The sequence below is a fragment of the Puma concolor genome, chromosome C2 (genome assembly GCF_028749965.1).
Source record: "Puma concolor isolate L17-30 chromosome C2, mPumCon1.1.hap2, whole genome shotgun sequence".
Lineage (NCBI taxonomy): Eukaryota > Metazoa > Chordata > Mammalia > Carnivora > Felidae > Puma > Puma concolor.
In genome coordinates, this window is record NC_141675.1 from 51,616,778 (window position 1) to 51,632,340 (window position 15,563).

At 40.7% G+C, this 15,563-nt stretch overlaps 1 protein-coding gene across 9 annotated transcripts in view; it reads right to left on the reverse strand.

Moving 5' to 3' along the window:
* Positions 1-15,563, reverse strand: part of VEPH1 (ventricular zone expressed PH domain containing 1) — a 327,919-nt gene that overhangs the window by 9,432 nt on the left and 302,924 nt on the right. For all 9 annotated transcript variants that reach the window (XM_086674592.1, XM_086674591.1, XM_086674590.1 and 6 more), the window contains one exon: positions 3,144-3,280. In XM_086674592.1, coding sequence (XP_086530718.1) covers positions 3,144-3,280 — 137 coding nt within the window. The remainder of the gene's footprint in view (positions 1-3,143; positions 3,281-15,563) is intronic.

Sequence of the window (15,563 nt, forward strand, 5' to 3'; positions counted from 1 at the left end):
GATAATGTTTAGGGGTGCCTGGGTGGCTCAGTCAGTTAAGTGTCCAACTCATGATGGCTCAGGTCATGATCTCATGGTTCATGAGTTCAAGACCTGGATCAGGCTCTGCACTGTCAGTAGGATTCTCTCTCTCTCCCTCTCTCTCTGTCCCTCCCCCACTCTCGCTCTCTGTCTCAAAATAAGTAAATAAGCCTAAAAAAGAAAATTATAATATTTATAATTCAACAGAAATTACAGTTTGTGTGACTTTTTAAACTTATGATTGACTAAAAAAAATGCTACAAGGTATTACACAGATTTTTCAAAATTCTTTTAGGGAATAGACAGACTAAAGTTTGAAGATACGTGTATTACATAATACTTTGTTAGTTTACTTTGGTTTCTAGTAAATATCTGACAGCAATAAGATTATATTTCTTTGAATTAGTCTGTAGTATAGAAATTGATACATGGAGGAATTGATCAAGAGAACAAAAAGTTACCACAGTTCTCTAAAGGAGGACAGCGAAAATTACCCAAGAGAAATGGGCGGGAAGTCAAAGGGCACCTTGCCCGGCTGGTTGGTAGAGATCAAGACCTTAAGAATGGAAAAGTAAAAAAAAAAACACCATAGTCTTTCGATTCTTATTAAAAATGCACATTTTCCTCATTTACAAGAAAGGTCCTTTTTGATGGGGCAGAAGCTTCGGCTGGACTGGTGACCACTGCTAGGTTCCTGTGTCCCTGATGATGACAGGGAAGTTGCTGTGGTCTTTAGAGTACATTATATCACTTCCCAATATTTGAGCCACACGTTCTGTCAGATTTCTAAAATGTCAAGCCATTATTTCCCTCTAAAGATGTCAAACAAGTTAGCCAACTATAAGATAGCTTATTCACTAAGCTTTATTAAAAAGCTCTGAATCAAGAACTATAAAGGTGGTTATTTGAGTTCAGGAAAAACGTTCTTATGCACTAACTCTGCTCCGTCTCAAGGGATCTAAGAAATCACTGCATCTTGACTTCTAATTCTGATTACTTTAATAAAAACAGGAAATTCAGATGGTCATTTTAAACACTTTCAAGTACTTCAATATGGAGCAGTGCTAACAAAAAATTTCTTTAAACCGCCAATAAATAACTGTCTAAGTTGAGCACACCATTTACTTCCCTTTCAAAAAGATCTTCAGCCACAGAAAGGTCCATCTGTACATTTTGCAATACACACAGATGAAGAAAGCAGCACGAGCTTAGCGTAGGTATCACCAATTTTTTTTTCATTCAGAAAGTTAACTTCAAGTTTTATTGATTAAAAAAGCATTTGATCAAAATTTGTTGTAATTCAGATATACCATACTATATAGCTATTGAGTAAAAAGTTCAAATAAATTTTATAATGAGCATTCTAAAGACACAGTGCCTATGTTCTCATTGACTCATAATTTTACATAATTTAAAATCTTTCATCAATTAATTCAGAAACAGTTTGGTTTGCCACTGGCTCTGTATTTTAAGTGTTCATGGGAAGCAGGACGGTGCATTCATTTAACAACGTGCTTTGATGTCACACGGCCTGTGTCTGACTCCAGTTTTATCCCTTTCTGCCTTACTGGCTCTATCCTTGGTCAAGCCAGTCAGAGTCTCTGTCTCTCTGTCTCTTTCTATCTCTGTCTCTGTCTCTCTCACAAGGGGAAGGGAGTGAGGCAGGGTCTGATGTTACATGATGTTAAGGAACCATATGGTAGAACAAGTTTGAGATACACTAAACAAAATTAAGTGGGCCCTTTCCTGCAAGACTTGTCAGAGCCTTTAGCTCCTTTGTATTTCCCAGATGTCTTTGACCAGGACCAAAGACAACTCCTGGTAATAATTGACAGATCCTGGGTCCCAAAGGCCTTGAGTGGAGCACAATGGGTACAGAGGTGTGAGCAGGGTGCTGTATGTGTGTTCTCGGGGCATCTTTGCACAGGAGTGGATGGCCATGTGGGCATATGAACATGTTTTCTCCATCACTCTGATTCTGGGGCTCAAATAATACCTGTAAAAGTGGGACTGGACAAGAATCCAAAGGCCAGCGTCTTGCCCTTCCTGGCTTGTCTGGTAGCTAGATAAGACTGAAAGTGCCTCCACTGCCTGCTCAAGTCAGATTCCACAAGGCTATCTTGGCATTGAAATTAACCTGGTGCCTGCCCCTCCCAGGAAAGACACAGGCAAGTAAGGGTTCTCAGTTGTGGAAGCCGCTAGGTTGGCCCAGCCCAAAGGAACATGCTTCTACCCTCTGGCAGGGAGGGAAGGAGGGAGGACAAGGCACCCCAGATGCAGCATCCATAACATGGCAGTAACAATAGTTCTGACTTCAAAGGACTGTTCTGAGGATTCTTGAAGGCAATCCAGCATGGCATGTGATAAGCTATTATTACTAAATTCAAAATATCCAAGAAGTAGGTCAAGCTTTCTTTCTTCCTGATCCTGAATGAGTAGAATTTAACGATAAATAAAACTGATTTGAAAAGAAGAGGATAACTTTGCATTGTCTATTGGAATAGAATGCTACTTCAGAAGTTTCCCACTAGAAATTCAGAATACAGATATTTACTGAGCCTCCTAGTCTCAGGTTGAAAGTTGTATTACATGAATATTTATTAATTCTTTTAGAATCATATTCTATTCATTAACTGAATACTAAATACCTAAAATATGAACTTAGCTGACTACAAAAAGGACTTAAATAACTCAGCCTTTGTTTCTTTCTCCCAGCCTACTGTCCCCCTTCCTTGGGTCCCTGCCTCCAAATATAACCTTTAGTATAAATGAAATCAAGGTCCATATCATAAGACATTAATTTATGTAGCTGATCTATGAGGAAACAAAAGGCACACTGTTCAAGTCAAGCTCGCTGTGTAGTTCTTCTGCAGTTCATCTTTCTAAAACTTAAGTCAACAAAAAAGATCTACCATAATAAATTGAAGAGAGACAGTGAACCAACTAATGTAGGGCTGAACAGAATAGACAGTCCAAGGGGCATATGCAGTAAAATGATGCTGTAAAATTATAAATGGAAAAGGAAAAATTATTGGTGTTTTAACTCAAGACAAAATGCCTAGCTGCTTGGTGGAGAACAGGACCTTAAAAATGCAAGTGTAAAAGACAAGAGGGCAACTTACAGACTTTCCTTTTTGAAACAGAAGTTGATTTCCGGCCAGCGTAAAATAACGAGTTTTCCACCTTTTGATGAACTTCCATCTGACTTGCTTCTCTTTAAGTTTTCCTTCTATGAGAGGCTGGCCATCTTGGTTTACAACTGTTGAAGGTAAGAAAATGATCAAGCCTTTTATTTTCCATGATTTATTTGGCAAGTGATCAAAAGTCAGAATTGTACAATGAACCTGAACCCAGTAAGCATATTTGGAGAGTGTGCTAATAAATTATGAATTTGGTTAACCTTTTCCCCTTTGTCCCTAAAGGAATGCACAATTTAGATATGATAATGAGAAAGTGTTGAAAGACCTCACTGAGATTTTCAAAAGGAATATAGTTCACTAAAAGAGCATCTGGTTAGCAGTGGTTAGGGGGGATCCAGATATCCCGACATCCAGCCCGCTGTGCTTAACTCTTTTGTTTCATGATATTCTGTTCACATGAACTGCTTAGAAATGCAACTTTATAAACCAAGTATATTTAGTTATTTAACAGCAAAAGTCAAAGCAGTGCCCTCAAAGATGTTAGGTGAAGACATAACATTGCAAAGGCAAGCCCAACTCTTTTGAACATGATATTTCCACTCTCTGGCACACACACACTCCCTTTTCCACTCTGCATGTACCAATTGAACAACTAATTATTTCACGTATCAGCTCAAATGTCACTTCTTTTGGGAGACCTTCCCCAAACTTAGACCAGAGTGCATTCATCTGCCATATGTTCTGTAGCATCTGGCATGTTTCTTTCACATCAAGCATTACTGGTAGATAGTTATGGTGTTTATCTGATTCATGTCTGTCTTTCCCATTAAACTGAAAGCTCTGTGAGGGTAAGATCTTTGCTTTGTTCACTCATGTATCACCAGGCATCTAATACAGTGCCTGGCAGATATAGGGAATTTACTAATATTTGTTGAACGGAAAGGTTTATTTTATAGTGAAGTAGAATGCATATGATTGCACATCATCATAGAGTTAGATTTGTTACAATATCAGAAGTTATAATTTTCAACTAAAGAATTCCATTTCTTTTGCCAACTACATAAGATTCACTCTCCAAATTCATACGAAAGCATCTGATTTCTGGGGACTATGACAATACTTACTTATATATATATATATTATGTTCAATTTTCATAGCACTTTGAAAGTAATGAAATGTGTTCCTTCATTTGGAAATTTAGACAGTGCCTGTTTGACCATGCAAATAAAACCTAGCCTTCCTATCCTACCATTTCTGTTTTCTAGTAAAAGTCAAGTAACTACCTTAGATAAGGAGGATTTGTCCACCTTGACAGCATTTTCAGGATAAGAATGATGAAATATATGAAATACATAGTTTCCATAAACAAAATTCTACTAAGGCTAGTTTGGCCATGTTTCCTTCCTGTCTGATGATTCTTCAATTGGATGTTCCATTGTCAACCCCAAATTAAAAACTGAAAACATTATCAAATATATTGTTAGATAGTGACAGGGCTATGATGAAAATGAAGCAGGATTGGTGCACATGCACATATGTTAAGAAAGAACTTGGACATTCAAAGGGACCTTTATTCTGAGACGTCAGTGTTGAGAAGTGTCTCCCATCTCTAGAGCAACTTCATGGTGGCTAGTAATGTGCACAGCAGAGCATAGGGAAAGCAGGAACTCAAGCAGTATTGACAATAGATACAAGAAAATGATATCAGTGTTCTGTTTTGCTTTGCTAGAGATCATTTGATTTAGAGTATTCTTAAAGACAATAATGACCTTTGCATATTTAAATTTTCCACAAACAGTGTTTGCTTCCTTTGTGCAACCTCCACACTCTGCAGTTACTGCAAATGCTCTGTCTTCACTGTTCTGTACGTCCTAGAGAGTCAGAAAAGCCTCCCAGTGTGGGCCTGGACCAAAGATTCAGTGTTTACTCACAGCATGCTGCTGAGTCATGAAGGGGGCAGCAGCCTGTCTGACAGAAGGAACAGAAGGTCCAAGGGGAGATCCAAGAAGAAGAAAACAAACTCTAACAAACAATGAAAAACCCAGGCCAGAATTTACATTAAAATCTTTCCTAAACTAAAACATCCATTTCCTATGCTTTCACAGTAGAGAAAAATTGCTAACCTAATTATAACGTTCAAGGATTTTTGCATAAGAATTCAGAAGAGTTAGATTGGAGTCCTTTCAAATGCAGTTTTCTGATCAGCTCGATCCCACCTACTTTAAAAAAATGTTGAGATCACAATTCAAAATTAAGAAACTTATGTGAGGACACGAGGTAAGTAGCACTACTTTCTCCTCCATCTCCTGCTTTTATTGAAGCCTTTACCTCATAGTTTGTAATCACATTTCTTTCTTACTATGGTTTTAATGGCAAGATGACTTAATGTAACGCCTTCATAAGAGTACATTTTTCTAGTCTCCATCTTCCATGTTTACTCAAAGAAGCATTTGAAATAGTCATGATATTTGACCTGATTTGAAATCATGGTTGATTTAGGTAATATTCAAGCACATGAATCCTCCTGGATCTGACCTAGGGGATTAACTTCAAGTATTTCTCTTCAAGGCAGATCCAAATGTTGCACTTGAAGAGTATGTGACAAAAGTTTGCAAGAAGCACTTGGCAAACAGCTGAAGGAATTGTTTGAGACATGGAGTGGGTAGCATATCATACCCGCAGACCTACATAATGACCATATGACAATAACGATCATGAAAGACTCAAGACAAAATGAAAGGCTTACTTGGGCACAAAAGGATAGAGGACTATCAAGAAGTGCTACTAAGCAGAGACTTTTCATTGTAGCCCAGCCAAAACTACCTCAGGGAAAAAGTCCATGCAAAGGGTTGTAGGAAGGAAATGTCAGCAGAACTTTAAACAAGCTTCATGTTAGGGCCCAAATTTATGCATCAAAGTCAGCTTCAGATAATTTCATAAAATCCAGGCTATTTGTAGCTGTAGGATTAAGTTAATAATAGTTTCAAAAGGCAAAAAAAAAAAAAAAAGAAAAGAAAAGACTTAAAATGTTTTGCAGCTACTATCCCACATCTTAATTTTTGTTTTTGCAAGTATGTCTGGCATATGCACCAGAGGTCGTGTGTCATTTTACTAGGTCTATTGCCCATATCATGTCCTTGTAAGCAATAATTCTCATGATAACACTGTCTCTTCATGATCAAATCAGGGAATGAACTCTTTCAAAGGGTGTTTATATTCGATTTGAAAAATAACATGTGGAATATGACTATGAGAGAACAATCATGTATTCGAAACTCTCTTGTTTGCATGGAACACACACAGGATCATCTTCTTTCTTGCCAATTAATGCATTATTTCATTTAAAGCACCACAATGTGGCTAAGACATTATCTACCAACCTGGATTTTTTCTTTTTTTTTTTTTAATTTTTTAATGTTTATTTATTATTGAGAGACAGACACAGAGCATGAGCAAGGGAGGGGTAGAGAGAGGGGGAGACAGAATCTGAAGTAGGTTCCAGCCTCTGAGCTGTCAGCACAGAGCCCGACACGGGGCGCGAACTCCCAAACTGTGAGATCATGAACCGAGCCAAAGTCAGTTGCCTAACACACTGAGCCACCCAGGCACCCCGGATTTGTTCTTTTTTTTAAATGTCAGTGGCTGAATAGCTATGGAATATTAAACTGATTTCTCTTGTGCAACTGGAACCCAAACTGTTATTGTGTTTATCAACTTAAAAGTCTTTCTGAGGGTCAATATAAATGTTTATACATTAACTGTATTTCTTTTGTGCACCAAGAGTTGAAGATATTTATGTTGATAAAAAATGAATTTTGAAGATGCTAATCTTACTCAGCATGAAGTGGATGATTAAGAGTGAAGTAATGCCAGACAGATACCTTAAAGCTGAGAAGCCCTACAGCAGAAAGAGTAATGCAATAAAGAATACCTCTCTGTTTATCTATCAGCTATCCAGCCATCGCATACATACTTTTGTTCACAGATAAGTTGTAAAGTACTGTGTTTGGATCTGATGGAGTTACAAAGCTCAGCTCAGAGAGAGCTTGAATTTATCATCTTGTAGGTGGAGGTAAAGCATTTTACAAATTATAGAGTGCCACTGGAGAGGTAAAAATCAAGCACTACAATACTCAAAGTCAGGAAATTCTACTTGTGGCTGGGAGGAGGTGACCAGGCAGCTGGGTCTAGAGGGCAGAAAAGGACTGAGGTACAAGAAGGGTGTGTAAGGGAAAGCACATGAAAAGAAAAGAACCTAAAAATCTGGAAAGATCCATGAACACACGAGCAAATTCATAAAACTGTTGCTTTGGAAGAAAGCCATATGTGGAAGGCTGAGGGTGTGAAGGCAATTCAAGATTTTCTAGGTGTAAGATCCAGGAAAGAGATTGGGTATCAAACTGTCATGGTGAGGTCATATTGGACTTTAATTGAAGGTCCTTTTGAATATTTGTTAGAAAGGACTTTGCTTTTCTTAAGAACTAAGCAGGGGCCTAGAGCCTGTGTGGGTCCAGCCAGCATAGGCATGAGGCCTCCTGGGCCCCAGATGGGATCAGTTATATGTCAAGAAGAGTCTCAGCAGGAAATAGAGGACACCTCAAGCTGGGTAATTGAAGGACTTAATAAAGGGGGTATTTACACAGATGTGGGCAAGGTGTAGGAAAAGCACCATAGTACTCTGGGGCCAGGAACCATGGGGAGGCATAACACCCTCTGCATGAAGAGGAAAGGGGAGAGAACAGTTAGGACTTGGAGAGAAACTTATATGGAGAACACTGTTTGTCGTGAGCTGTGGCCTTGGGCACAGGACGGTCAGCCTGCAGCAACCAAGCAGAGGGGAATGTGGGAACAAATAACCCTACCTCACTCTGCTTCCTCCCTGTGATCATCTGCCTTTGTCCCTAGTGGTCAACTGTAACTGAAAGTCAGAGGTAGTGGAGACTGGAACACACTGGAGGGGTACCTCCTAACTGGGGCAGAGGAAGTAGGAAAGCTTCGTCTGGAATAAATGTGTCTGAGCTGAATTCTGAAGAACAAATAACAATAAGGAAAGTAAAGGAAGAAAAGATATCCTGAAAAAAACAAAAAGGCAAAGCTATATGCAAAAGGGCAAGGCTTAGATAGGAGTCATGCAATGCATACTAGAAACTAATTCATTCTATGTGATGGAAGCCTGGTGGGACTTTGAGGGCAGGAGATGAGGTGTGAGAGTCAGGGAAAGATTAAGCCTAAAGATCTTTGGACATTGTGCAAAATGGAATCTGATGCTTTGTGATAGAACATAATGAAAAATAATAATTTCTGTAGTCATACAATCCCTTTTATCTCAAGTGCACTAGAGGTCAGTGTTTCAAGGTCTCCATCTTGTTTTAAGGTTTGTTGCCATTCTGAATATGTCGTTAGCCATTTATAATTTATTTAAACATAGCGTGTTGAATGTCATGTTTACTCACCACTATAATAGATCATACAGAGCTATACCAAAAAGTTTCTCTGATATAGGCCTATAGTTTATGGTGTAAGGACAGTGATTTTGGAGCCAGACCTCAGCCGAAGTTCAGAATCTGCTACTTAACAACTGACTGATCTTGTGCAAGCTACTTCACTGAACTTCAGCTTCATCCTCTAGAGTTGTAATGCTTAGCCACAGGGCCACCACAAATGGCTGTGCAGGTTGTTCACTGCACAAGAGCACTCAGCCAAGGTGGTGAGAAGGGTCTCAATTTCAGCTTGTATTTTGCTGTTCACCATCCATTCCCAAATGGATTTCATCTATCATAAATAAAGGCACACAAAAGTGTCTTTAAGGCTAACCTTAACCAAATGTCTGGTACATGGTAAGGGATAAATAAATAGTAGCTACTATCATCATGATCACGATATCATCATCAATATAAAATGATCATCACCATCCTTTTATTGTGATGATGAACAGATGGTTTTTTATAAATACCATATCCTAATGGCTCCAGGATAAAATCTGCCTCCCTCCCTCAAATCAAGAATGAAGTAAAATCCACATGAAGGCATTAGGAATAACAAGAGAATTCAGAGTGAGACAGGGAACACTTTTAAGGTTCAAGGACTTTAGGCTTTGAACTTAAGATGTGACAGACAATTCAAAGAGTCCCAAAAGGGAGGTAAACTCTTCTGTTTTTGTATAACTAGTTCATTTATTCACCAAGACTGCCATTTTGAAGCCAATCCAGTAGGGATTGGGCTGCATTGGGAGTGTTTTCTAGATCATCTGTGGTTGCTCCCTTTTCTTCCAGACTTCCTGCTTGTTCTTAGGACAGTAGTTGGTAACCCCCATATAACTACTATTCACATTGCAAAGTGACTGCCATTCAGACTCAGAAATCCATTATACTGTATGCTTTTTGGCTTATGTAACTTTTGCTTGAAAACATTGGATGTGCAGGAATAACCCATAACTGAGATTGCCACGAATTTAATTTGTGATATTTGAATTCTTAATCATTCTTTCCTGATTGTTAAATACCTTTAAAAGAAGGCATCTTCTGGAAGAAAAAAATATATACATCTCAAATACTTAGCTTTTAAATAAGAACTAAGAAAAAGTATCTTTTTAAAAACTTGCCCTTGAAATTACTGCTTCTGGGAATTACAACCCCTACACAGTCTGTGGGGTATTTCTTTGCACGGAGAGTCTCAGATTTACTTGAATTCCCTTCCGTGGTTTTACTGATTTGTGTGTGTGTGTGTGTGTGTGTGTGTGTGTGTGTGTGTGTGTGTGTTAGTTCTAATAAAGCCAACTATAATTATAGAGGAAATGCTTAAATAGGGGTAGAAGCACTAAAATGAGGAGGGCATAGGAGCCACATTTAGTAAACTGAGCATCTGTGGTTTTTGAAATCACTAAGGATTGTAACAAATGGTATGTTTCTAGTGAATATCCTGCCAGGGTTTTAGAGTGCCATATTTACTTATCAGTAGTGAATGAATGAGGAGGCATAATCCAGCATAGGTTTTGAAACATCCTACAAGATGCTATGAAGTCCAGAATAGGACAAAAAAACTCAATTTGACAGCAGCTCTTTGATGACATTTTCACATGTAACTGAATGGCTTCCTTCCTTAATAATTTTATACCCATCAGAACATAGTACGCTCTCTAGGCTTCTCTACCAATCACTGAAATATTGATCTAAAGAAGCCTCAGAACTATTATTTTATAAGCCTGTAGAACAATATTTTCCAGACTGTATTCTGAAGACCACCTTCAGAATTATTCGCTGGCTTGGAATTATTCGCTGGCTTGTTAAAATGCACATCCCAAGGTACCACCCAAAGCTACTGAATCATAATTTTGGGGTGGGGTGAGGGACCTTACATTTTTAACAAGATCCCCAGGTGATTCTCCTGTAGCTCAAGAACTTCTAGGAAATGATAGCAGCCTCATGGCAGATGACAGTAATAGGTCATAGAATACACAGAATTGTTAAACTGCAAAACCAATAATGAATAGAAAATTGTTATGATCTTTTCATGAAATTAAAGAATAGGATAGCAGTATAAGATGATATGCATATCCTTGGCTTAAATCAATAGAGTTACAGAAAAAAAATGCTCAGAATCAATGTCTGTGGAATTTGGCTTATTTATTGTATCATCAGTGAAACAAAAATTCTAAAGCCACTTGATAAAAAGGTAATCTGTTCAGTAGTTGTGCGCGGTAACCACGATCACCTTTGTGCCTTTATGGGAAGCTATCAGTGAGGACTGGCCCAGACTTGCCTAGTAATGACTGCTAGAGACCAATGGGAAAAGATCAGAGATGGTGGAAATGAATGAAGATAATTGCTTAATTTCAGGATTGAGCTTTGAATAAGAAAGGGTTCCACACATGTTTCTTATGTTGGTCCCACACTGCTATTCTATTAATATGATCTCATGGATAGGTCTTTCTGGCAAATCTGGCCATAGGATTTTAGACGGTTGTAAATGTTGAGTACTTTTCCACACTGTGTACTGTAGAGCTGCTTTCCTTGCACAGGGAAAAAGATATGACATACTTGTCATCTGGTTTGGGTTGTGCAAGTTGAGCACATCCTAGCCATTGTCCTAGCTCCCTGTACATTCTTGGTATATTAGAACATCCTAAGGTGTTGTCTACAATGCTTTTGTAGAATGATTTAACACAAGTTCCATCTGTTATGGTTCAAACCTTTTGACAAAAAAAGAAGTTTTTAAAAAAAAAATTTTTTTTAATGTTTATTTATTTTTGAGACAGAGACAGAGCATGAACGGGGGAGGGTCAGAGAGAGAGGGAGACACAGAATCCAAAGCAGGCTCCAGGCTCTGAGCTGTCAGCACAGAGCCCGACGCGGGGCTTAAACTCACGGACCGCGAGATCCTGACCTGAGCCGAAGTCGGACGCTTAACCAACTGAGCCACCCAGGCGCCCCTCAAAAAGAAGTTTTACAATGTTGGCATTGGAAGCTTTATCTATAACATGTATACCATCATGCTCATGCTCATGACCAGACATATAACACGCACACAACACATCACTTTCTGTTAATTAGAAAGATTGCCCATATTGCTTTCGAAAAGACCTTATTTAAGAAGATACTGTTTATTCAATGAAAACATCTAATACGAAAATTATACTGGAAATGTTATCATATGAATACCTTTGTCTCTGAAAATGAATCACTGTGAATTCATTAATTTGTTTTCTGTCACCATTTGCCTGAGAAAAATTTTACCAAACATTTTCTGAGAAGATACAAACTTTGGATGTTCACTTATTTGGTAAATATTTATTGAGCATTGTGTGCTAGGGACTGAAATGGATGGGTACTATGCACTACCATTGCATGTGAGGCTATGAGAGGCATGTTATAGAGTTTGGTCTTTAAGCTAAGAGCTGTGGGCTGTTGTAAGGTTTCATGCAGTGGGGGAGGCACTGTCAGATTTGTGTTTTGAAGAGGTCATTCTGGCTGCAGTGTGGGAGGCTGATTGGCAGGGTCCAGAGTAGCTTAGTTAGGAGGCTATTTCCATTATTTTAAGTAAGAGGTTATGGTATCTTACTCTATGTGATGGAGAGAGGTAGACAGAGTTGAGAGCCATTGAGAAGGTCAAATCCATGATGCTGGGTGTGGGACTGGGTGGAGGTAGGGAGAGGGCAGTGGGTCTCTGACTGGTGTGGCAGAATGACTGATGTTGTGTTTACTCATATAGAAAATGCCAAAAGAAAACCTAGACTTTTTTCAGGGGCAAGGGAGGGATAATCATGAGTTTAATTCTTTTTCTTTTTCTTTTTTTTAAATATGAAATTTATTGTCAGATTGGTTTCCATACAACACCCAGTGCTCATCCCAACAGGTGCCCTCCTCAATACCCATCACCCACCCTCCCCTCCCTCCCATCCCCCATCCACCCTCAGTTTGTTCTCAGTTTTTAAGAGTCTGTTATGTTTTGGCTCCCTCCCTCTCTAACCTTTTTTTTTCCTTCCCCTCCCCCATGGTCGTCAGTTAAGTTTCTCAGAAAAACAAATAATCCAGTGAAGAAATGGGCAGAAAACATGAATAGGCACTTCTCATGAATTTAATTCAAATGAAATGAGCCTGAGGTGCCTTTGAAGCAGCCAAGTAGGCAGTGGGAAATGTAAATCCAGAGTTGGGAGGAGAGGCCTGCACTGCAGATACTCCTTTGGGAGTTGTCTCATAGAAGTGGCTGCTGAAGCTGCAGGCCCTGCGAAGACTGGCTGGGGAGAGACTGTACAGCAAGGAGGAGAGGGCTCTCAGCAGTGAATAGTTGGATGGAGGAAGGTGGGCCCAGAAAGGGGGCTGGGAAGGGGTATCTGGAGAGTAGGAGGGAGACCAGAGTGCTGCATCACACGGTTACAGGGAGAAGATGTTGGAAGAAGGAGCAACTGGTCAGCAGAATTGAGTGCTGCGAAAAGGCAGTAACGCAAGGACAGTGGCGTACACAGTGCACGAGAGACTTGCCTAACTCCAATGTCCACAGAGACAATGGGTTTAGAAGCCAGAGTAGAGTCAGGTCAGATGGAGAAGGATGCAAAGAGAGGCAGAATGAACATTGACACCTCCCTTTGTTTAAAGAGGAGAGGCAAACCATAAGAGACTCTTAAATACAGAGAACAAAGGGAGTTTGATAGAGGGGAGGTAGATGGGGGGGATGGGCTAAATGGGTGATGGGCATAAAGGAGGGAACTTGTTGAGACAAGAACTGGGTGCTATATGTAAGTGACGAAATCACTAGTTTCTACTCCTGAAACCAAGACTACACTGTATTGCTTAATTAATAATTAATTTGAATTTAAATTATAAATAAATAGCCCAAAAAATGAAGTATTGTCTGTAAATTTCTTAAGATGGAGCTGGTTCGTAATAAATATTCAATAAATGGTGGCTGCTATTCTTATATTTTTTTAAAAAATTTTTTCGATGTTTATTTTTATTTATTTATTTATATTAATGTTTATTTATTCGGAGACTGAAAGGGCGGACCTACGCCGGCCGACTCCATCTTGTTCTGTGTCCTCCACCTTGACCACGCCTCCTCCCCTTGAGTAACCTCCCACTCACCCGTTCAAACTTCCCAATCAAAACATGCCCGGCGATCTGTGTAACAGGACTCCGACCCTTCCCCAGCGAATCGGCTGAGGCCACAGCCATTACCTCACCAACTGCCCCTAGACCCCAATAAAACCTTTGTGCTTTTGAAACTCGCTCTCTCTCTCCAGTATCTCACCGCTGCGTCGGCACAGGTAGGGAATTTAGCTCGAATAAAGGCTCTTTGCTTTTGCATCGGACTTGGCTCCCTGGTGGTCTTTGGGGATCACGAATTCTGGGCATAACATTTGGGGGCTTGGCCAGGGATCCCCAAGATCCCTGAGGGACCCCCGATCTGGAGAGCCTGACTGGCCACGGTTAGTGTCTGTTTGTTCTGTCTTTTCTGTGTGAGCTCATTTCTGGAATTCTGGTAGTGCCCAACGCGGTCTAAGTGGACGCACCGGAGGACACAGGCTGGGAGTTTCGGAAGATGTTCTGATCCTCCCTTTTGGAGGGATGTGGAATCCCCTCATCGGTTCTGGAGGGACGTGGAATCCCCTCAAAGGTCTGAGACGAGGCGGGTCACTCCTGCCGGTCGGTGTGAGGCCCTCGTCTAGCTTTCGGTTTAAGAGGGACGTGGAATCCTCTCATCAGTTTTGGAGGGATGTGGAATCCCCTCAAAGGTCTAAGCTAGCTTTCAGTTTTGCTTCCATGGAGTTGGAAGACTTTCTAGGGGCCCTCTGTTTGTCTTTGTGTTTCTCTGTTTTGTTCTGTGGACTTACTGGATGGACGTTATGGGACAGACTCCGACTACTCCTCTAAGTATTATGATTGATCACTTTAAGGATGTGAGGGGAAGAGCTAACAACCTCAGTGTGGAAGTCTGAAAAGGCCGGTGGCAGGTTTTTTGTTCTAGCGAGTGGCCAACTTTCAATGTCGGATGGCCACCAGAGGGGACCTTCGACCTCCCTACCATCCACTGAGTCAGGAGTATCATCTCTTGGCCTAAGACGGGCCATCTTGATCAGCTCCCTTACATTATCACTTGGCAGGACCTTGTAGAAGACCCACCCTCTTGGCTTAAGCCCTTCCTAGCCCCACTCCCTCTGGAGCCAAAACCCATTCTTGCTTTGCAGGGGACAAAGAAGGAAAACAAGAAAAGTCTTACCCGGCCTTCAACACCCCTCTACCCTGTCCTACAGGGGGGGACTGAAGAAGAATTAATTTTTCCTCCCCTGTATAACCCCCCTAGGATGCCGGAAGAACACCATCCTCCCCCTCCGGGGGAGGAAGACGCTGTTCCGAGAGCGGGAGGCGGAAACACTCCAGTGGGAAACCCTCCCTTTACCAGACAAAGGACTTGGAGGGAGCAATCCGCCTCTGCCGCCGACTCCACTATTCTGCCCCCGAGAGCCACCGGATCCCCAGACGCGGAGGGGAATCAGCCCCATCACTATTGGCCTTTTGCCACTAGTGACCTCTACAATTGGAAAGCTCAGAATCCTAAGTTTTCCAAGAAACTGGCAGGGCTTATTGATTTATTAGACTCTGTTCTTTTTACCCACCAGCCCACGTGGGATGATTGCCAGCAGCTTTTGCACGTCCTGTTCACGACTGAAGAAAGAGAAAGAATCCTCAATGGGGCCTGAAAACTAGTTCTGGGTACAGACAGGAATCCCACCACCAACCAGACTCATATAGATGCCTCCTTCCCCTTAACTTGGCTCTAGTGGGATTTCAACATGGCAGAAGGTAAGGAGAGGCTCCGGGTCTACTGCCAGACTCTAATGGGGGGGGGGGTCTCCGAATGGCTGCTAGAAAGCCAACCAATTTGGCCAAGGTAGGAAATGTATGACA